The sequence below is a fragment of the Micropterus dolomieu genome, linkage group LG22 (genome assembly GCF_021292245.1).
Source record: "Micropterus dolomieu isolate WLL.071019.BEF.003 ecotype Adirondacks linkage group LG22, ASM2129224v1, whole genome shotgun sequence".
Taxonomy (NCBI): Eukaryota; Metazoa; Chordata; class Actinopteri; order Centrarchiformes; family Centrarchidae; genus Micropterus; species Micropterus dolomieu.
In genome coordinates this window covers 23,371,479-23,396,424 of record NC_060171.1, presented here as the reverse complement: position 1 = coordinate 23,396,424, position 24,946 = coordinate 23,371,479, and the positions used below count along the sequence as shown (strand labels likewise).

At 40.6% G+C, this 24,946-nt stretch overlaps 1 protein-coding gene across 2 annotated transcripts in view; it reads right to left on the bottom strand.

Moving 5' to 3' along the window:
• The window catches only part of brsk2a (BR serine/threonine kinase 2a), a 165,208-nt gene that overhangs the window by 42,920 nt on the left and 97,342 nt on the right, over positions 1-24,946 (bottom strand). For both annotated transcript variants that reach the window (XM_046036661.1, XM_046036662.1), the window contains exons 2-4: positions 21,163-21,257; positions 3,735-3,820; positions 986-1,126 (exon numbers count right to left, since the gene is read on the bottom strand). In XM_046036661.1, coding sequence (XP_045892617.1) covers positions 986-1,126; positions 3,735-3,820; positions 21,163-21,257 — 322 coding nt within the window. The remainder of the gene's footprint in view (positions 1-985; positions 1,127-3,734; positions 3,821-21,162; positions 21,258-24,946) is intronic.

The window sequence follows — 24,946 nt, the reverse complement described above, 5'->3', positions numbered from 1 at the left end:
GTCTTTAAATCTTCCCCCAAACCATAAAGATGTGTGTGGGTGTGTGTGTGTGTATGTACACACACACTATATATCATGCATAATATATCGTACAACACATTTATAAACAATATTGTGCTACAATGCTTTTATTGATTTTTATAATAAACCATAATTAGTAGTCTCAGACATTTTATGAGAAATAGTTCACTCCATATAATAAATATAATTGTACTCTATATAGAGTCACTAATATTTTTAGATATGAGGCGATTTGTGTCTGTGCATATGACTCTTTTTATCTGACATGTGTCAACCAGCGTTAGCTGTTTAAGATGGATGTTAAAAGAGGAAATATAAACACTTTCATACTAAGCAATATCAGGTTTTCTCAGTTCTGTAATCTATTGAATCAGTGGTTTGAAAACTAAACAGCACTCTAAAGCTATGAATAAATTGATTTACATTTAGATTGTAGATTCACTTCAGGAATAATCTGTATATTTGTAGAATTCATTATTTGAGAACTTATTATTTGTTCATTGTTCAATCGTTTTAAATGTATGTGCTGTACCTCCAATATTTTTGTAAAACCTGTGGTTTTTACTCTCTATTGGGCAGAAAGGCATGAAGAACTTTTGAAGTACGACTGTGTACCAGAACAACATGTACTACAAAGCTATCAGTGTAAATGGTGACAGGATTCCATTTCATAAATTCATGCATAGATTTTTTTTTATTTAAACTTTATTTAACCATTCATCATCTTACATAAATTGAACTGTATTAAATTCAATTAAATGGATGTATTTGCTTTTTATACTTCATATACTTTAATGTACTTTTACCAATGTATAGTAAAACCTATATTTTATTTACCATAATTTGTGTCAAAATAATATTTGTTCTCCTAATGTCATAAAGCCTGGCATAGCATCTATGAATAGCATCAATAAACTACATGCAACTAGAACAAGTCTTCTTGCATGTAGATCGTTTCACTTACCATATGGAATGACTGTGGCAAAAATCCAGGGCAGACATGATCTGTCTGAAGAATTTTCTGGCCTCTTTAGGTGTTAACCTGCCTTTCTTCACCAAGTAGTCAAACAGCTCACCACCAGACACATGTTCTAGTACAAGGTACCTGAGAGAAAGAGAGAGAAAGGGGAAATCTGTATAAGAAATAAAGATAAAACAAGGAGAGCTGCAGAAAAACTCTCATACACACATAGAGAAGAAAGATTTCACTTGCAGGGACAGAAACAAGTACCTGTGTTCTCTACAGAGCCCTCTGGAAGGGCCAAAAGAAACTGAGAAAGCTATGTGGAGAAGATAGTTCCCTCACAGTCATGATACGCAAACAAGACACAGAGGATCAATGAACTGATCTACCCAAAGTCATACTGTTTATTTTTTATTTTGTCATCTGTAAGCTGTCCCCACAGTCAGAGTGAAGCATGCCAACTGTGTATTACAATATATGTGAAGGGTTCTGAAATGCACTCTGACCTCTGATGGGAGGCATCGGAGGAATGATATAGTTTCATAGATGGAAAAGTTGTGGGAAAAAGCTCTCAGACATGAGGGATTTAGGGGCTTGTGAATTCTGCTAAGGTACAGATGCTGTACGCTTCTTGACAGTCTTTGTCTCAGCACTCTGTAAATCAAGCAAAAGAGGTACTGGAAAATCAAGTTCCTTACTTTACTAAGACTTTACTGTTGTAATTTCTTTCTTCCACAAACATGCATAAATTTACATGCAATCTTCCCTGCCATTACATTTCTCACAGCCACACTTCAGGTGGCCTTCGATCCTATAAGAGTGGCTGGGCTTATAGGGGAGACAATTTCCTGCACTGGGGCACGAAGGTGACAGGGTGGAGATGAATCACTGCTGACCCGGCCCTAAAGCTGCATCTGTGGGCTGAAAGCCAGCAGTGCCCTGCCCCTGCTCCGGACTGGCCTGCTCGTATATCCTGTGCTAAAACTCCCTCGATCTTCACTAGGACAAATTGAAACTCAGATAGGCGGTGAAATACTTTCTTTCTTTTCTCTCTCCCTGTTGTGGATGTGTGTGTCTACATGCAACTCTTCATTTTTATAGATAACACTATAGTGTTACGAAGTGTGTGCTCAGTAAACGACCCTAAAACCTTAATGCCAAAAATGCTAGTTGTGGCAAAACCTCAATAGCTAACAACCAGACCACAGTAGTAGGGCACACATTATTACATCTACAATAACCTAATACAATTTCAATACTAAATCACTGGATTACCACTTATGCTATGGCTTCACTTTTATAAATGCTATATACTTTGCTCTTGCACAGCTTGTATAATTATTTTATTAATCAATTCTTAATACCATACACCAATATATTTTCTATCAATGCAAGGATGCATTGAATGTGCAACTTTGAACAACTTTTGCTATATTGTCTCTCAATACTAGCTCGGCAAGCTTTAAAAGACCTGGTCTTGCATGTGTTACAACTAATCATGCTAATCTGAAATGAAACCGCTCATAGCAAGACTATTGCAAATTAAGTGTACCCATACGCAATATGGTTTCTTAAGACTATTGAGCATATTTTTCCGCAACCATTTTTCATTCTCAGATGCATAATTTATTCCAACATCACGATGTGATCATTCATTCATTTCTAGCAATGAAATATGCTTAAATAAAATATTGGTGGGCTATGTATCAAACTCCTCCCACTTCTCCCTCACCTCCTGTACACACACACCACACCAATTTAAACAGCTTGTGGTGGGATCTGTGCCAGCAGCATAATAAATCTTAAAAGCTCTTGGACTGTGACATCAAAACGCGGTATATGTCTACCAATTATTGGCTTTCAAGTGGAGATATCCGGGTAAGAATCTAAACAATATTCATTTCAACACTGATGTGAAGCACAGAGTGTACTGGTGATATAAATGTAAAGCAATTTGTCTTCTGTGATGCTACTAGTGACCAAAAGTCAAAAGTGATGAAGCAATGGCCACAAAATGTGATTTTAATAATCCAATTATAGGATGAATCACAATATTCTGCTATTCCTATCATTTTAAAGGATGACATGTTCAGCACTGCATGTCCAATCCCATTTGGCCAGTAAGCTCAAGATGATCGAATTTAGTTGACAAACAGCCCTCTGTAGATCAAGAGGGCTACTATAAACTAGTGTGGTGCTTGTCACACACCATTATTAAAGTTAGCTAATAGATTTATGCATGCGCCTGCTTGTGAGTGTTTGTGTGTGTGTGTGTGTGTGTGTGTGTGTGTGTGTGTGTCTGTGTAGCCACTGCAGCAGACTAATGCGGATGCCACTCTCCATGGCTAATGTTTCTTAATGCAATGGTGTTGTCTCTGATAAGCGTGTCATGGTGTTTACATTACGGAGACTTCCTCCCCCTATTAGCAGTCCCGTAGCGTTCGCGACCAAATTAAATGCTTCATGCCAATACTAATGGAGCAGCCGCCCCTCCAAGGCTATCATTGTTGCCCTCTAATCATAATACACCAATCAAAACTGCTCTGCGGGCCAACAAAATGAAGTGTGAGATTTATGCCATCCATAAGAGCAGTTAGTAATAGATAATAATGATATTTGTGGGTCACAAATGTTTTCATGCAAACTTACAATCATTTAGATGTGTATAAATATGTATGCATATTTTTGATTTACTATATATATATTTACATAAATCAACATTGGACCACAATCGGCTGGTGATACTTACAAGTATTTTTTATTTTCGTAGACATCATGTAGCTTTAAAACATGCGGGTGCTCTATGAGCTTCAGAATAGCTATTTCTCGCTCCACCTGTATGAGAGAGGGATAGATGGGGAAAGAGGGAGGGAGGCAGAAAAAAAAGAGATTTGATTAGTGTAACATCAACAGAGTTAAGTTCCATTTTTTTAAGCACTCTAGGACCTATTTTCCTAATTTGATGTCTTAAACGAGGAGAGTACCGGGGAGAGAAACCAAGTGACCCCAAAATAGCCTGTGATGAGTTCTTACCAATCGTTTTACTGAGGTTGCCTGTGAAGGGCACTGTTACAGAGACAAACCTGAGAGGCAGAAATCTGTCATAACACTTCACACAACCAGCATAAGGACTTAAGAGGAGTAGGTAAACCAACAAAAGGAGCTGACTGGTACTTTCTTCTGGCAGAAAGTACAGAGATAATCTTTGACCACACTCTCATGGCATCCAGGTTAGCAAGCACTGCTATCTCAGGTAGAAAATATGGGTTACTTCAAAAACTGAAGGAAAAACTGAACAGATTGTCTTGTCTTACAAAAACGGCATCCTTTTCTCTCTCACAAAACAAGCTTTGCTGAATTCTTTTGAATCACATTTCCAGTGGTTTGCATTAGGTGAACGTAAATCAGCTTGGTTACGTAAGAAACATGGAGTAGGATAAACTGTCAGTCAAACATCCACCATTTGAACATTTATGTCCACTCAGTACACCCTGTGCGTGAAATGGGTTCAAAATGTCCACTCAGGTATATTGTCTCCCAGAGGAGTGACTTTGAGACAGTGGCTGTATAAACACCACAAGAACACGTACACATGTTTCTAAGTTCTTTTTTTGTTGTTGTTGTTGCTTACAGAACTGCTGAGAGACATTTATAGCATACTGTGAGACCGGTGAGAGCTGAATTTCACCAAAATCGAGCAGATCAGTTTGGATTTGTGTCAGCATCTCCAGACGTTGTAGTCAGCATGTACAGCTGCCACTGAAAATCAGCATGGAACCTACTTCGACAGAAGCCACCGCTAATCTTCAGCCCCCTCTGCTGCTCTCCTGCACTGCTTGCGGTTATCTGTTCATCCTCCTCCACCTTTCTTGCCCATCTTTCTCTTCCAACCTCTGTGTCTAGCTGTGACTGACGGTGGAGATGAAAGGACAGTGTGAGTTAAAGGCTCCTCTGCCTCATCTCAGTCTCATCAAAGTCAATTTCACTTTGTCACTTGCCTGTGACAGCCTTCACGCCGCCTTAATGTCACACTCATTGTGGTTTGGCTTTATGAAAACTCAAGTGGAATAAATTTAATGCTCTGATCTGCCAGTTAACTATGTTTTTTATTAAACTCACACAAAGTTGTTTGCTTGACTGGGCATAAAATCAGGTTCTTCCCCCTTAATTATGCTCTCAGGTAGGTATTGTACCCTATCTTAACACACTTTTGATGATTATTTTCTGCCCAAATAGCAGCATCCATATCACCACTTCTTATCAAGAGCAACATGTCAAAAGTTGTACGACAAAAACCTGCTGATTTAGGTTACATTCAGTCACTGAAGAGAAAAATGCTATGCAGTGCAACTGATGTTGAAGCCGCAGCCAAGAAAAAGTAATGAGAGAATATAAAGCTAATAAAACTAGGCACACAGCTTGTCTATAAAGGGTAAAGTGGTAAATGCATAATTAACATTAACATGGAGTATCAGAGGGAGTAACGGCTAGGCTAATCAGGGCTAATCCAGAGACTAATGAGCGCTATCAGCAGCACTACACTGTGCCACTTTCTCACCTGAGGCTAAGGTGTGTTGTTAAGAATGAGCCCATTGTGGCTGGCTAGCTAGCTGGCAGCAGGGCTCCCTGCAGAGAGACTAATGCTACCCAGGACTCAGGGAGAGATGAGCTGCTACAGAGCCAGCAGCTGGCTTCCTAAGCTTCCTCTAAGCGCCTCCTTTTAGTTAATTGAAATAAGAGAAATGAGGCTTAATGTGAAGATTTAACTGTACAACTGCCTGCTTATTGCAAGATTAGCTGTTGATTAACACACTAGTGTAAATCTATGGAGCGACCCAGGCTCTTTCTAGCAGTACAACAGTTTCATTAAATAGCCTACAATTATCAGTCAAAACAAATGGTCTGACAAATTTATACATTTACACCTCACTTGCTTTCACCTGCATATTGCAAACAGGAACATAAAAAACTTGGACACCCGAAACAATGGCATTTGTACACTCACAGTGACCAAGTGTTTGCTCACTCCTTTCAAATCCTCAAACACACACAAGCAACACCTCCATGTCTTCGTACAATTATAAATGCCAGGTGGCCATCCTCTCTCTTGGGCTGGCTTCTGCACAAGGCTCCACACTCTCTCATTAAGTTTCACATCTGTGAGGGTGGACAGTTCTCTCCATATATCCATGGCACTTCATTAAGCCTTTATTAGCAGGCGCTTGGACAACATTAAATGAGACACACACACACACACACACACACACTCAAGCACATGCACAAATGGACAGGTGGTCAGAAGAACACACACACCTTCTCTTTTAATCTTTATTGTTTCTCGAAAACTAAACAAGGGTTACCAGAGAAAAAAATAAATAAATAAAAAACTCTTCCGAAACCAGAGGTCGAACGAGAGCACAAGACTGACACCAGTCCAAATTGGCTATTTGATGGGGAGATAATTTGTCTTGTAAAGTATGTTGGCTATCGTTATGGAGTGGACATCATTAGCAGAAGACGTCAGTCTAGGAACTAATTGGCAACGCTTTGACCCACAGGATTTCCTATCAGTGTCATATCCTGCCACACTAAGTGGATCAATAAATTGCGGTGGTGATTCCAGGTAAGGTGTTAACTAAAACTAAAGTAGCTGAAAGCAAAAATAAAAACTAAACTAAATTGCAGTTGATAAAGGATAAAACCTGGCGTCTTACTACCAGGCTCCAAAAAGCTGCATTCTATTCCTCCAAATTAAAAGCTAGAGGACCATTTTCTTCTCCCTGGAATTTAATTTTGATGTTGTTGTGTTTGAAAGCACGTCTAATGTGATTTATTACTTGTAATTATGGTGCAATTTGCAGGTGCAGATGGTATTTTATAATGGAAAAGTGGAACAAGCCTGTGCGAGAGAGGGGAACCGGGGAGATTGGGGCTACATAGACAAATGAGGCAAAGCAGTCACTGGTGCTCACATGTGTCACTCCAAATTCAGAGGATGAGAGCCATTTTAGCATAGCTCCACCAGCTCGCTATTGATTCTCTAAATTATAGCCCTGGATCTGAATGGCTGAATGGACGAGCAAACACATGACTGGTGACATCAATAGTTTCATCACCGTGGCTAAGAGTCCAGTGGTAGAGGAGAGCGGATCAGAGACAGCCAGGCAACAACAAAGACGCAAAGAGATTAGATTCATGTCACACATGTCAAAGAGCGACCGAACAGAGAAGCCAGTCCGAAATCTCAATGGGGAAAACATTGGATCACAGGCTCTGTCATCTCTCAATCTCCACTTATTGCATCTGGCTCTCTTACTCTCGCCTTTCTCTCTTTCTCTCTCGTGAGCACAGAAGGAAAACACAGACATTTCTGTCACCTCCCTCAGGCAGGAGAGTGAATGGTCCCTTGATACTGAGATCTGAGGATCAAAGTCAACAGGGCAGCCATGTGTGTCAGATAAAAAACAGCAGTGGCTGTGCTAACATGTAAGCTACAGTGCATGCAAGCGCCGCTGGATGGATAGAAAAAAAAAAGAGAGACAGAGGAAGGATGAGTGAATGCGAGAGAAATTAAGTATAAGCCATGTAATTCTCTGCAATGGGGAAGACCAAAAGAGACGTGCAGAGGAGACACAGTGGCAGTGCCAGCCCCCACCCCCCAGAGTCTTGTAGCCTCTTTTGTTGCTAATTAACAGAACACGGGGAAAGGATAACCTTTTTAGCAGCACCATGCACCAAACAGCCCACAGAGAGTGAAATAATAACAGGTAGGGCGATGAGGCGGCAATGTGAGGAGCTAAAAGCATGTGACAATCAAGGTAATGAGAGACCATTCCAGCTACGTGGCTTTGCTACATCTGACAGACAAAATATCTAGGGCACTGGACAACAATTAATTTATTTGTACCACAATGATAGATCTTTCAAAAGCTTTTGAAAAAGTGAATCACATAATTTTAAAATGTAAATTCATGAAATATGGTTTTATGACTTTATGACTCACCGTATTCATGGTTAATAGATCATATGTGTTACCAACAAATTTTCAGGAGACATTGCTACATGCAGGTTGATTTGTTTAAATAAAAGTTGCTAAATGACGTTGTCATTTCATGGTGGGATGACGACATTACGCAACGACGTAAAACTGTGTCATTACTCCAATTGACTTGGCAAGCTCTACGAAAAATCTTTATTTTTAATATTGTCAAAACGCCTTTTTTGGACTTCTTTTCTTCATCTTACTTCCATTAACGGTATCTCATTTTTTTAATTTCAGGTTTAGCAAAAATAAATAAAACTAAGAAAAAAAGAGAAACACAATATAGAATTACAGGGAGAAGGGTGCAGTAGATAAATAGATCAGATGACATATGGGTGATGAAGAAGTAAGGTATGGATGGGGTAATGGCTGGTGAGAAGGGGATGTGGGTCCAACTGTCAGTGAGCATAAGGGGAGGAGACAGCACAGCTTGGCCACTGGCTCACAGACAAACCCAGTCAGCTTGTCATCCATTCATACTTGTGACATGTGGACACATTAATGCATGCTGCACACACACTGTACACACACACCACTGATCACGGCAAGCCATGAGCCTCCTCCATCCATCCATATGTCGGTCACTGAGCCAGTAGGACAGAATTAGTGTTTTCTGCCAGGAACAGAGGGCAGCCAAGCTGGTGTGTATGCATTCATGTGTGTATCTTTGTACACATGTATGTAAATGGTAAGGCGTTTTGTGGTTGTAGAGTGCTGTATGTCAGTCTTTGTAAATAGGAGAGAAGGACATCAGTTTCAAGGGCAAACACACACACACACACACACACACACACACACACACACACACTCAGTCTACTTGCTACACTCTGGTCGAATTATATTGGTCACAAAGAGCAAAGTATTTCTCAAGGTGTGTGTTCATGTGCTCGTCTACTACCTGGTGTGCAGGATAAGGCCACTAATACCTTCAAGATGATTTTAACATGTGCTCCTGGGAGAACCTACTCATCGAAAATTGGTTTGGAAATTGACGTAGACAGGCTTTGGGTGATGGATTTAACTGTATATGGCGAGGGAGCATGTGTGTTAGGTAGTTGTGTTATCTACCACTACTGAGCTAGTCCCACTGAGAGCAAAACAAAATACAAAATAAATACAAAATCCTATTTGTGTGATTCCATTCGAGTCAAAGTCGTTGAACTGAGGGAAAAAAGTAATCTCCCTCTTATTTTCATCTTTCTCTGTTTATCGCTTTTCCCTCCACCCTGTAGACCTCACAAATACACAAACGCATGTGCGCACACGCAAACACACATGGATACACAGTCAGCACAGCATGTTTTTCTGATAATCACTGTATCAGTCATCCTTTGTGAAGAGGAGGTAAATTCCCTGCACGGGGGAGTTTGATCAATGCCAGAGACATGTAAATCGATCTGGACATAGTCTCTTCTAGCTTGCTCGTCCTTATCCTTTATCCATCTCCCACCCTTTCAAATCTTCCTCATTACCCCTCCCTACCCAAGACCAATTCTGACACTTCTCCTCCTCTTCCTCCTTCTCTCCTATACTTTATTTGTTCTCTCATACTATCTCTCTAATCATGTCTGTGATGTGTGCCTGTGTTTGTGAGGGATCCATCACGCTGCCACTTAGACCCGTGGCAGGCCACATCATTTCACACTAACAGACATGTCCCTGGATAACCTTGGTCATAATGGAGTCTAATGGAAGAGGTCCTCCACACCCTGAGGTCAAGGGGTATAATCATGAACCTCTTCAGACTGACTACATGGGCAGATGGGTGGAATGGAGCAGGATGGACTGGGGAGAGGGTAAAAGGTGTGTGTTCATGTGTGTATAAGAGAATGTGAAGGGCCATGCATGTGCTTCAGCAAAAAACATCTGCAGGATGAGTGATTTATCAGTGACGGGCAGGCAGTTGATCCCTTTGGCAGCCATGTTTGTGTCGGCCGTCTGAAGTGTCTTTTTGTCAACTCGTCCATTCCGTCAGTCACTCCCTAAGCGAGGGATATTTCATACAAGAGGATTGGTAAAGTGACCTTGGATTTTGTGGAGATGTGAAATGTGGATTAATGAACTGTTTTTTACAGACTAGAGAGTCAGTGCAGAACAGTATGCAATGATTAGATCTGAAGGTCATCTATATCAGTTATAAAAGTGTATATCTAATAACCTAAAGTTGCCTATATTTACATGTGAGGTAGATGGAATTATTTCGGAAGTGCAGCACAGAAAGATAAAATTGGATCCTCTAAGGATACTGGAGAAATTTGTATTAAATGCCATCTGCTGCCATATCTTGCAAAAAGTGCCTCTTCCTTTTCTAATGCCAACCTAAATACATTTGATGTAAATGTGGTTGATTAAAATAATGTCTCTTTGACTGTCTTACTGTATAAGAACCAGAGATGAGGACTCGAGTTTGAGACTCGGACTCGAGTCTGACTTAAGTCACACACACTGACTTCAGACTTGACTTGAGACTCGTCCTCAAAAGACTTCAGACTTGACTCGGACTCATGGACAATGTTTTTTTTTAGGTAATTTCTGATGAGCTTGCTGTTATTCCCCGCCCTCCATTACCTATAACCTGCCTACGTAACACGTAGTATCAGCGGCGCGGCCACACATGAGAGAGGACAACACCGGCAGCTGCTGTGCGATTCATCATAAACTTTGGCTTTAAAACTTCATACAAGGCCCAAGCGCTGAATGCAAAATAGGTTAGTAACCTGAGGTTAGTAAACATGTTTAGCTCAGCATTGGCCATCTAAAGTTAGCTTGCTTCTTGCTTTAGCTATGACCTACCGAGGTTAAGTTCGATTGTCGTTCGTTATGAAAAGATCAATGAGCATTCGTTTACATGCCAAACTTGTGGTGGTCGATTAACGTAATCAGTTACGTCCCGCTGGCTCCTGTGTTGATTGCTTTGCACATTACATGGTTGTGCTCTGTGAAAAACAGGTTACAGGTTTATTGTTGATCATGTAATTTTACAGTTTTATTTAGTTATAATGTTACACTGGGTTTGAGAGTCTGGGGAATGTGTTGACTTACAGTAGTCAATAAGCTGTCATAATTGCATTGCACATTACATGGTTGTGCTCTGTAAGTGATAAACAGGTTACAGTTACAGAACTCCTTATAGCTATGCAATGTTATAAACAGCCTGGATTGAATGCAGCAGCTGATACAACACACATTATAACCATGAGTGACTTGAGACTTGACTTGGACTCTAGCTCAAAGACTTGTGAGCATCTCTGATAAGAACATTAATTTATGGAAACACTGACACAATTTTGGCATGTAAAGTGGACACTAAGTACATTAAAGAATTAAAACAATAAACCAGTGGAGATTCAACTGATTGATCAGAACAGAAGAAAGGTGACCGGACTGTAAAATACAATGCAAGGAAAGTGGAACTACAAGACTGGTGCTGATTTTGCTAAATGTCAAGTTATGTGAAAGCTATTTAAATTAAAGAAAGTGAGTAATGAATGAACAATGAAGACTATTTAGTGCAATAATTAAGGTGGACAGTAGTGATAAACTAACAGTGATTCACTCACTCAACTAATTACCTCCACAAGTGAATACATGGCCTATTCATTGACACATGAGCCTGGTCAATAGTTAGCCAGGTAGACGTGTCAATAATGGACGGACAAAAGCTCAATAGGGAAGACCGGTCAACTGAAATAACCCAAATTAGTTGAAACTTTGTAAATAAGTACAAAAATAGCTCTAATAATGTAAGCAGGAAGTTCTTTTAGCTTCTGCACTTGTTAATTAGGTCTTACACTGAGCATGACATAAAAGGCAAACTCTTGTGCTCTGATGATATTGTGCATGAATACTAACTTGCCCTAAATGTGGCAAAAAAATATACAGCGCCTGTATGCATTTACATGCATACATGTTTGTGCTTTTTAGGCATGGACAGTGTGTGACTGAGTAAGAAAATGAGGGAAAGAGCATATTGAGAGTGTGTTAGCACAACAGAGTCATTAACAAACAATCCCCACAGGGATGTAGATGAAGGAGCTGATGAAGTTAAAAGTGTCTTGCTTCAGATGTTGAACACATTGACCGCAAAAGCCCAAATATACATCAGGATCTGTCCCAAACTCATTAACACCGCCAAGTCTGAGCCAATTTCCCTGATTTGCAACAGCTAAATTTGTATAAGGAAAATTTATGCCAGATTCATAAATTAATGTAGCCTGTGCATAATATTCAACCGTTGTGGAAGTTAGTTAACAGCATAATCAAGAGATAATGAGATGTGTTGAATAGAGAGGCGTTACATGGATGTGACTCTAGTTCTATGAGTCCATGCATAGCCTTAACAATGGGCATGATATTGACACTCTACTTAGTCATTACTATTATACAAGAAGTCCTCAATACTAAGTGCATTTTTAATGTGATATAAATTCTTCTTCACAGCAATACAGACTGGCAAAACATATATGCAATGGCACTGTTATATCCTTAAAGGTATAGTAAGACCTTTTTACTTTGGTATCTGTAAATTCCACTTTACACTGTGAAATCAGTGCATGAAAATTCTGTGAACCATGTAAGCAGTTTGTAAATGACAGATATCTTTAGGGCATCATTACCAGGTGTGTGCTTAGCTCATAAATGCCTTCAGTATGGGACTCAGCACAATCTACGATGTGTATATAATCTGTGTCCAGAGGACGGACAGAACCTTAAGGGAAGTGTGTGTGTGTGTGTGTGTGTGTGTGTGTGTGTATGTTTCTGTCTTTGTTGACTCTGAGCAACTAGACAATGGAGTTGCACATACATGCGCTCCCAAACACACACACACACACACACACACACACGCACACACACAGTGGCAGTTACAATGATGGCATGGTATATGAATAGACATATCACAACATTGCTATTGCCAGTGAGATGACAGTTGTCACAAACTGTGACATACTTCATTGTCCATCAGTCATAGTACTGCAAAGCTCTGCTACAGTGCCACATACAGCATTGCACACACACATACACACACTAAATTATAGAACCAAGACTGAACAGGAATCTTCTTAATGCTTACAATTCCACAACACTGTACCAACAAAACATGTTCTCCAAAGCTACTTTGTATGTATTTTTGCATTTTTCAGCGTTAATGAAGGTGCTGCAGGTTCGTATCTCACATTAAGCCAGGGTGCAGGCCAACATTAAGTAGAATAAAAACATTCACAAACACATACTGATGAGATACAGGGCATTGGAAGGTTGTGTCTTTTAATGGAAGCAGCATAAAAGTAAAAGTGGAGTACATTTTTCTTGTCAAGGGAACATGATGTACCTACTCAATTATCCATCCCATCTCAAACAAGACGCATAAAAGATGATTACAATACCCTGTGGCTGAGAAGAATCACACACAAAATACACTTCAGTGGGTCCACAGGTAACATGAAGGGGTAAGAAATCCCAGAGCAAAACAAAGAAATAAAGAAAGGCAAATGAAAATGAAAACCAAACTTTGATGGGGAACTATGCTGATCTCCCCACAAAAGCATCACTCCACTTAAGGGTTAAAAGAATTGGATAAAATGTGCCCTTCCCACAAAAAAAACTAACAAAAGCAGCAACAAATAAAAAAGCAAAGAAAGCTTTCTCATCTATCTGACAACACAGCGGCTTCTTCCTTTGAAGAGGAGAAACAAATGCCATCGGTTTAGACGTCTGTCTGTCTCCTGTCGAGCTCAGTGGGGGATCCCGATACATCTTGAGTTCTGCTATCCTCCATTCAATTACTTTGTCTACACTCCATCTCTGTTTTATCTCGATTAGACATATGAGAGGTAAAATCAGTCAAACAACACTGCGTGTGTTTGATGAGCTTTGTCACCACATTGAGCAGCAGCACTATCGGTTCTACACGCCCCTCCAGGATGTATTGGAAACTACCAGGCAGAACAGTGTAAAACTCAATGTTTAGTGTCTGCAGTCGATGGTACTTAGCATGGAACATAATGTGATACAGGTAAGGCTAAAGTCTGACATTTCTTCACAATCCCCAAACATCTTGTGCCTTGTAGGTAAAATCCATCCCTCATTTCCGTTTCACTAGAGCATCATCGGCTCTCAATAAAGACTAGGAAAAAAAATGGGTATACATTGACATGGTGGTAGTGGTGATTGGAAACCAAATTAGGATATAGAATGCTGACCTTCATATTGACTGATAACAGATAAAGGGCTCAGTAAGGCTTTGAGCTTTTTTAGCTATAATCTATATATTTGATGAAACCAAAATAAAGAAAGCAACTATAATTTTTTTATTTTTTATTGCAAAAAAATTTTAATTCACACATTTGAATGCAAACAAACATCAACAGGAAAAAATGAGTGAAAGAAGAAGCAAAAAGCAGATAAACAGAGTTGGTAGTTCTACAGTCTTTCTGTGCAGTCAGCCAGTTAAGATCAAACTGTCTGCTGAGTCCTGGCTTCTGGCTGAGCACCATATAAAGCTGATGGATCAACGTGCAGAGGCACAACATATGAAACCCATTCATTTTAAAGGGGTGTCTGCACTGTCTCTGCAACCGCGCAGACGTGTGCACACAAGGACACACGCAAACACATATGCACACAACATAAAGTTAAAGAGGACTTGTGCGTGTTGGAGGCATTTCTATATCCAACCCACTCGCGGCACAACAGAGATGGGAGAGAATGGCCTATCTATAATCATTAGTAGGGAAGAGTAGAGATGGCGGAGAAAGAAAGCTACAGTGCTGTCAGCGAGGTGTCGGGATAACAAGATTAGACCGTGTGTGATTCATCTGTGGCCATGGCGTTCTGCTCCTCACCCGCCCACCGCACTCTCTGTCGGTTGGTGTACTCACCCTTTATTCCTTGCTTTTCTCTGCCTCTTAATTCCTAAATCTTTATTTTGGGAGCTGTGCATTTAAAACTTGGCTACCATTGTGTCATACAGTCAACCTGAGTGAAATTTTCCCTCATGTTTTGTTATTTAAACTACAGACACAGATAACTAGCTGTACAGATTACAGCCAGTGTAGTGTGTGGTCACATCGCCTTAGTTTCATTTGCATTACAGGCAATTATTCGGCGGGCTTCTCCATCTCCAAACTCTCTGTCTCTCTCTCTCTCTCTTTCTCTCTCTCTCTCTCGCTCTCTCACACACACACTTATCTGCAATGTTATGACTGGCATCAAGGACATAGTCAGCCGACCAAAAGTAACAACACAGCGCTAAAAACACATCAAAAACAGCATAGCCATTTAAAGATATCTTCTTCATAAAACATCCATCCAAAGTGTTCTAACTTTACGTTCACCATCCTTTCTAACTCTCTCCACACACACTCCCCTCTATCTCCCTTCATCCTGCACTTCATCCCTCCTCTCCCTCTCTTCCTTTCTCTCTCTGGGCTTGGGGACTGTAGAGTGACTTTGAAGTTGTGCTGCTCCAGGAGGAGAGAGAGTCACTCAGGCTAATTAGTTGTCCTTATCCCAACAGCAGCAGCCGCCACCAGCTCACTGGCTCAGAGGGAGAAACAGAACAGGCACCAACAGCAACTACCAACTGCTGAATGCTAAAGATACCCTTCTCCCTCTGCTGGCTGTTAGTGCTAGCGGCTAGCAACAATTTAACTCACCCCGAGACTAAACTGTGGATTAGAGGAGTTGCTCCACTCAGCATAATGATAGGTAATATGGTATGAAATATGGAACAGTGAATCCTCTGCTCTCAGGGAAAGCATGTCAGACCATAGTTGACTGCAGTGGCAAGATTCTACTCAGTGTCAATTCTTTCCACCAAATTATCAACATCAATATGACCATCAGTTTTCCAGTGGGTGTTTGGAAGCATTGCAATGAGAGACTTGTGGTTTTCCAGTGTACAGGGCAATTGTACCATGGTTGTAAGAAACCGTGTATGCTTTAACCACACAAGTCACACAAGTACAGGGAAATACAAAATCATATAAGCACATCATGAAAGTAACTAAATGAACATTACAAACAGTACCACAAAGATTAGTCGCATTGTGTTCAAATTAGCAATACAGGTTAATGTACTTTATCACTAAGACTGGTTATTAAACTTTTTTGGATCAGATAAATAATCTTGTTTTCATTCATGAATTAGTACCTAGTTTAAATTATGATTTTGTCATTTTTAGTTCTATTTTATTAGGGCAAATAGCTTGTACGGCTGCTTGTGTTCATATAACATTTTAAAATGTGCCTTCTTTTTTGTCCAATGAAAAATGTTTTTTGTAGAAAAACATAGGTGCTAACAAAATTATAGTTTTCGTATTGGAAGCAAAATGGTGGTATTGTACTGGTTTCTCAAATTTCTCTGGATTTTGCCCCAGATTAATTTCCCAGAATTCTCTTGACACCAGTAATTAAAGAGTAGTCGCATTGTGTGAATTTGAATTATGACTATTTTCAAAAGAGTGCAGCTCCATCTTACATAACATCCCAACATCACAACAGACAGGGCACAAATTATTAATCATCATTAAATCTCATTATTCGTTGTGATCATATCTATGGCAACGATTTTGACATACCATATGTGTGAATGTCACATTAATAGTCCAAGAACAAAATACACTCCTGACAGGAAATGTGAGTAGAGACGTGGTGTACCTACTAAGGCATCTGTTATATCTTGCCTCAGCAGGGTTTCTCACAGCATGTCCATCTATCTCTCCTGAGCCTTGCTCTCTTTTGTCCTTCCTACTTCTCTCTCTCAACCCCATGGCCGCCACAGCCCAGACACATGACTGCGAGACAGAGAGCCGCCCGTGTTTCAGAAACATGAACTACCCCCTCGAGACACACACATAGACACACTCATACATACAGTTGTGGTTCTGGGCTTCTATTTTTATTGGATCGTCATACTCCATTCTGTTTGGCCTCAGTGCCAATGACTGCTGACATACTGTCACATGTCCACATACTGTGTTTCTCTCTCATCATTTGAAACATGACAGGCAGCCACTTCCCACTGACAGGGACTCTTATTACTATTCAACTAACTCCATTGTTAGGTTTTTTGCTTGGATGTGAAAAAAACCCATTGGGCTGCACTTACTCTTTGAAGTAGTCAAGGCTCATTCCTTGGTAACAAACTGACATAAAGTTCATAGACGAATTCATTATCCAAGACAATTCAATGCCCTTCTGGTCCATAGTGTCATAGCCTGTGGGGCTGTGGACTAGAGAGTTCAACATTAGTTATAAAAAGTTCAACACACAGTGAGTAGAGGGAAGTGGAGGACCTCTCTGCAAGATATTCTGAGACAATTAATTCAACCCATCTCTTCCACTCCACAGGCCCCTGATTCCCAAGGCCAATCAGGGCAAGGACAGATGTAGAGGGATGATGTATGTCATGGATGATGTGTTCGTGCACATACATATAAATATGTATTTGTCTGTATGTGTATGACACATTCTTATGAATTCTTGTGTGCGTGTGTATGGCCTGTATTTAAGTATCGCACGTGTATGCATGCATATATGTGTTGTCAGCGGTGTTGCACATGCACATGCACACACACACACACACACACACACACACACACACACACGCACACACACAAACACACACACCTGTCCGGGAGAGTCAGATTCTCCCCTAATGGCACCATAGGGACCCAAGACATTAGCATATTAAAAGGTGACATTTCACAGTCTGAGCCTTGCAGTAGAGTGCAGCCCGACCTCTGACTCTGACAGTCTGACAGCCACACATGCAGCCCAGAGAACAGAAACAGACACATAAGACTGGAGTGTAACACAATGAGAATATGGGTGGCTGGATTTGAGTAGGAAAACACCGGTCCAGCCACAGTGGGAACCTCAGAATAGAAGAGTGGTCATGTGTGTCTTGCAACAAGAGGAAACTTTACAAATGACCTCAACAAAAATGTGGTCTAAAAGATCTTGCCTCATAATTTACATTGGCACAGGGCCGTTGAATTATATTTGAGGTCTCAAGCAGCTTTATAACAAAGGCCAATGAAGAAATTGATACACACACTGTACATAAACATATAGAAACAATCCTGCATGTTTACGGTACATCAATTAGATTTCCAATTTACCTCGTGAAATACTGAATTTTAACTGTTTACCTGTTTACTACACAAATATGATCACACATACCATTTCCAAACAAGCATTGCTCAGCACAATGTACACCCAGAATAGCTTCAACAAGCATAGACAGAAACAAACACACAGATGCATGCTTTTAATACAAAACTGAAAGCAAGCAATATACCTAACTACTGCATTCAGTTTGAAAGACTATTTATGTATAATATGAAATAATGGTGACTAAGATTTTTGGCATTCACTTCCAAACTTACAAGACACAAGTGTCTCTTTCAGGGTAACTCAGTTGCCCCTGGCTTCCACACAATTCAATACCTACCAACACACACCAATCAGCCATAACATTATGACCACCTGCCTAATATTGTGTAGGTGCCCCTTTTGCCATCAGAACAGCCCTGACCTGTCAAGGCACTAGACCTCTGAAGGCGTGGTGTGGTATCTGGCACCAAGACATTAGCAGTAGACCTTTTAATGGTGCGTTCCATTTGACATAGGAAGTTGACATTTAAAAGGGAACGCTTAAGTTGTATTTCTGACTTGGAAAGTTGGGAGAACCGCAAGTGCTGTCCAACTGTTGTCTGAGGACGTGTTGCTACTGTGTTTAGTATAAGTAAATACCGCACAATGCATTGTTTTTGATCAATCGGCGTAACAATGGCTAACCTGGCTAGTTGTAAACAACGGCTGGCTGAGCAAGGCTTTCTGACTTGTTAACTGGAACGCTATTAACTCGGGTGTGACGTCATTCCCAGCTCCAATCTCCGACTTCCGAGGTAAAAGGAACGCAACATTAGTCTTGGTTTGTTCAGCACTTCTCAAAGATCCTTGAAATGATTGAGATCTGGCAAATTTGGAGGCCAAATCAACACCTTGAATTTGTTGTTGTGTTTATCATGTACATGATCTGCAAAAATGCTTAGATAGTTGGTATGTGTCAAAGTAACATCCACATGAATGGCAGGACCCAAGGTTTCCCAGCAGAACATTTCCCAAAGCAACTGCTTTCTTCTCATAGTGCATCCTGGTGCCATGTGTTCCCCAGGTAAGCAATCCACATGCACCCAGCCATCCACGTGATGTAAAAGAAAATGTGACTCATCGGACCAAGCCACCTTCTTGGCCGCCCTTGACCCTGTCGCCGGTTCACCGCTTTTCCTTCCTTGGATAACTTTTGATAGATAGTGACCACTTGAGACACGGAGAACACCCCACAAGAGCTGCAGTTTTTGAGACGCTCCGATCCAGTCGTCTAGCCAATCACACTTTGGCCCTTGTTAAAGTCCTGCTTCTGACACATCAACTTTGAGGACAAAATGTTCATTTGATGCCTAATATATCCGAACTACTGACATGTGCCATAGTAACGAGATAATCAATGTTATTCACTTCACCTTTCAGTGGTCATAATGTTATGGCTGATCGGTGTACATGAACATACACCTGCACGCACACACACACACACACACACACCCCACCCCCACCCACCCACCCACCAGGGGCCAGTGGTTGAGAGAAGTGTGACAATGGCTGAGTTCAGTAATTGGCTCTGAACTGCAGCTTCAGCAAAAGCCTTGGTCCTGTTGGAAACCTGTCAGTATTTGGCATCTGTTACTATCATTTTCCTCTGCAGGACAGCTCAATGTGAAACACCTGGGTTGAGACATTATCCTGCTAGCTTCCTGTCTGCTGTCACATGTTACAGTGGTTCCAGCAACTTCTTCTGCTAAAACTAATAATACTTCTGTCAGTGCTGAGGCGACAGAAATGACCTGTCTTTCCCTCATGAATATGTTAGACTTCATGTTAAGCCGAATAAGAGATGGAAAGAAAGCAACTTCCGTAGCAAGATGGCAATGAGTGAGAAAAAGTTGGGAAGACACTGACACAGCATGAAGTTGATTAATGCCGACTGTTTATCAAATAGCAATATCCGAACACAGAGAGCTTTTCATCTAAAGTCTAATGATGCTGCCACAGAAGTCATGCAAAACAGAGGGATTTTCCATTTGCAGATAACCTGTACTGTGAGCAAACCCACCCGCTTCCTGCTTTCCAGCTCATAAGCAAACAATTACAGTAAGCACTCTTCTCTGCATGTGTCCTGTGAAAGACAATTTTCACAATGTAGAGTCTTGTTGTCCTCCATGTTCCTGCTCTGTTCAGTTTCTTTATAACTATTCCATCAACACGAGGGCCAATTTTGCAGCATGCCAATTTTGAGCGGGCATTGAATAGAGCTGCCCAGCAGGAGCCCTGGGACATAATAAGAAAACAAATCCCTACTGGATCCTTCAAGAGGAGGCTGTGTAGGTAACAGCAAAATTATTGTGTTTCACCCAGAAGATTTTAAAGCGTTTTGGAGTTGAGGCACAGTTATTATAGTTGTAGAAACCTCCTTTATTGTTGTGTTACACCAAGGTTTCATGGATGCTCTGACTCCTGGCAAGGGAGCAAAACAGCTGACTCCTTCAGCTGAACATTTGAGAAGGATCAAAATCAGCTGCTTCAAAGACCCACTGTCACCGACTCACTAATTGATTCCACTCTCCATATGGCTTATTATGACTTTCATCACTAACTTTCAAATATTTTTGCAAGACGAGCCATTGATTTGTGTAAACATTCTCCTCATTTGGATGTTAGCCAGCAGTCAGCTCGGATTTTAGGTGTCAAAGAGGTGGTTCTTTCAGGGATATCATTACTCAGTCACAGTCCACCTCTTCGACCTTGCTACTGCATATTTTGTGGAGAGAGAGAGGAATGATGTTCAACAAAGATCCCCAGCTAGACTTGAATAGGGACAGTGTGGTACAATATACAGACCTTTACTTGCCTTCTTCACAGTCATACACATGGAAAGATTTACATAAACAAAAAAACTGAAAGTACCTTCAGAAGAAGTGCCAAAAGGATTAGCAGAGTAAAAACTAACTACTTCAAAAACCTCACTTGTAAATCTAAAATTCACTGAAAGGACTGAAAGCTGTAAACGTACCTTCATTAGTACTGACTCACTGAGTTTCTCCCGGTTGACGATCTTTATGGCAACTTTCTGGCATGTTACACAGTGGACTCCGAGCTTGACCAAACCTGCAAAAACAAACAGGAAACACACACTTTGTTTGGTCAAATAGGTCCAACACTTCTTAGATGTCTGAGCTTAGGACTAGTAGCAAGACTATGTGTGTTCAGACAACACCAAAAAAGCAAGTGATGCATAATTATGCACTGTAGTGAATGTACGCGAGAACATTAATAATGGACTGTTAAATTAAAATTAAAATGTAGTTTTTTTGGGCTAACCACTAGTGTGCATTGACCAGACTGATGTAAAATGACGTGTGATGTACAGAACAGATAATGATTTCTGAAGTGTAGACAGCCCCCTAAATAAACTTCTGCCTGGGTTTTATTTGAGTCATAAGTGCAGCAAGTACGAGTGGGCCATTTGTGTTATTGATCCCTATAATGTACTGAACTGTTGTGATGCAGTTGTGTTGAGTTAGCTCAAACAGACAATGAAAAGCAATAATAAACATAAGAATTACAAAATCCCGGATCAGTTGTTGAATGGGACTTCAAAATGACAAGAATGAAGCAACAACGCACCAGACTGTGGGAGAGTAAATTAGGCTGCTGCTTCCCAACAACTCAGAAAACACTACCCTTTACTTCACAATACAAACACAGTGATGCATGGGGAGAGATTTGAGTGTTTGATATGCCATACCCATCAGTTCAAACACAATAACATTCAGCATTCAGCAAAACTCACAGATTATAAATCCTGTGATTCGCTACAGAGCCACAAAACACATCTTCCTTGCTTTGCCTCAGTAAATGTCCCCAGGTATCCTTAGCTAAATAATCAGGCACAAACAATGTAGAAAACTAGGAGGGATACCCCAATGAGTATACAGTTACAGTGGAACAAAGTGGTGTGTTTGTGTGTATTTGATACAGGGGAGCTATGACAACAGTACCAATCCATTTTCTGCCAGGGACCACAGTGCTGCACGCACATTAGATGTTTGCATCAGATAGATTACTTACAAACTGAAACAAACACATACCCATACACAAACAAATGTTGACTTTTTATTATTGATTTCCCCAATGGCCCCACAGTGCTGCTGAGATTTGGAGATGACAGAAGATGATTTTTAACTTTGTAAACTACAGCATTTGAGCTCTCTAATGGCTGGCACACAGAATTAGCAGAAACATCAAAGTGGAAGGAAGTTGAGCTTTTGATTTCTTGCCACTCTTCTGCTGGCACAGATGAAAAAGGTGGAATTAAGTTATTAAATATTACTATAATGTGCCTAAGACAGAAATGATGCAGTTATAAGAAGCGAGTTGATGGAGAGAAGTGATGTCCTACATCAGACTGGCTAGCTGACAAAAAACAGACTAAGACTTAGCTCGCTCTCCCACAGTCTCTTACACGGTTTGATTTCTTTATAAACTAGCAAAAGAGGCGAGTCAATGGGCTTTGAGGAGGCGGTGAAACATAGGAAAGCAGAAACAAGTCTTCTGACATCACAGAAATGTCAAGGAGGTGAGAGAGAGATGGAGGAGGAGAAGCAGCAGTGGGAGACAGAGAAGGAGAAAAAGAGAAGTAAATAGAAAAGGGCATGTGAAAGATGAAGGGAAAAAGGGAAAAAGATCGAGATTCAGGGATAGCACATTATTCAAATGACAGGCCACAGATAATTAAGCAATAATGGAGAGCATTGTGTGGGAGTGAGGCTCTGGCTTGGGACTTGAGGGGCCGCGGGGGCCGAGAGTGGATACAGATGAGGAGGCGTGTGTGAGAGAGAGACAGAGAGAGAGAGAGAGAGTGACAGAGCAAGGAAGAAAGATAGGAAGGAAGCAAATGCTAAAAAGAGGAAGAAAAAAAGCCTTAGAAAGATTTAGAAAAGGGGATGAAGCAGTTGAGCAGGAGGGGGAACAACAGACAAACCCATTAGCCTTGTGATGGTAATCATATGTTAATGGCTGCTATAGAGAAGCTCATAAGTCATGATAAACACATAAAGAGAAAATATCTGCCTGCAAACATGTGAAAAGTTAACTGGATTATTTGCCTCACTATCCATCTTCCTCCACTGCCTGTGTTTTCATGAGCAGAGGGCGCATTAGCAGGAGGGAAATGTGCAGGGGAAGACAGCACATTATGATTTTACAACCACTTTGTGTACAGATTGAAATGAACTCGTATAAGGACGTTCGGTACATAATACAAAGGGACATAAGACATAAGCCTCTTTTATACCACGTACATAAAAATCATGACTTAAAACAACAACAGAACGGCCATGACAAAACAAAAGTGCTTTGTGCCTGTGACAGATAAAAACTGGCCCCATTGGTCTACATTCATTGTCTTTTTTTGGGTCTTTTTTTGGGTGGGGGTGTCTGCATTCGTAGCCAGTCAGAAGACTATAATCAACCAGTGCAATCAGCAGATTTTGGATTGTTTGTAAATTCTTGTTAACTCAATAATAAACTCAGTCATTTCAGAGTTGGATCTGTTTGTTTGTGTTTCATTCGAATATAAATATAACATGCGCGACTGCACTACAGGTCAGCGAGAGAGGCGTTCTTTCCACAATTGCGAGTATTACCATTATTGTGTCACAGTGTAAGTTGCAAAGAACATTGTCGTCTGTTGTAAAATTTATTGAAGCATCTGCTCAAGCAGCACAGATGAAAGTAATAACAACATACTTTTTAAAGGAGTAATAAGTAAAAAGTAACTTTTTTTTTCTAAATTTCTAAGTAACTTGCCCAACACTGTTGCTAGATATACCGCATTGACTGAGGGCTGCTTTCTGCCCCCTAGTTGCACGAGCATCTCTACGATGACGTTGCACAGAAAAACGTCTATAACATGCTGACGTTAAGTTGGTACTGTATAATGTTTACCATCTTAGTTTTGTGTGTTAGTCTGTTAACACTGCTGATTGTAACTAAACACAAAGTACAGCTGAAGCTGATGGAAAGGTTATTTGAAAGTATTTAGTCATGATGAGGTATTTGACAAAATAACGTTTTGACCAGATGATGATTAAATGAATCCCGAGGCCAACATGAATGCTTGTACCAAGCTTCATGGCAAACCCCGCCAGATCTCAAGACATTTCACTAAAGGTGTCAAAAATGTCAACCTGATGGTGGTGCTAAAGGTGGAACACCAAAGTCAGTATTCATCCTTCATCCTCCGGGGGGCATGAATGTCTGTACAGATTGCATGGCAATCCATCCAGTAGTTGATATATGATATAGATATATCAGTCTGGCCAAAGCCAACATTCCTAAAAGTGGTTGTATTTTATCTCAAAATCAGGCATAGCGATATATTTCCACAAATAGAACCTACAACAAGCTAGAACATGTCACCATGTGTGGGTGTTCACACAGCTGTTTGCCAACACACAGTTTGTACATAATAAAAAAGTGTGCACCAGAGACAGAGTCATATTTACCAAACACAAATATACAGCAAAAACTAAATAACTAAAACAAATCAGCCAATGAAGAAATAAATAAAACCTGTGGGCTCCTTGGCTTTTGGTTTGACTGAACAAAATAGTGTTTTGTTTGAAGCACAGGACTGTAGATACAGAGACATGCCATTGAGATCTAGGGTGTGAAGCTGCATTTGTCCAGAAACCTCACTCTTTGCATCGCCTTCCACCTGTCTGTGACGATACCCCAGAGGAAACCCTCACAGCTCTGGGTGAATACGCTGAGCCTAACCTGAAGTGACAAAG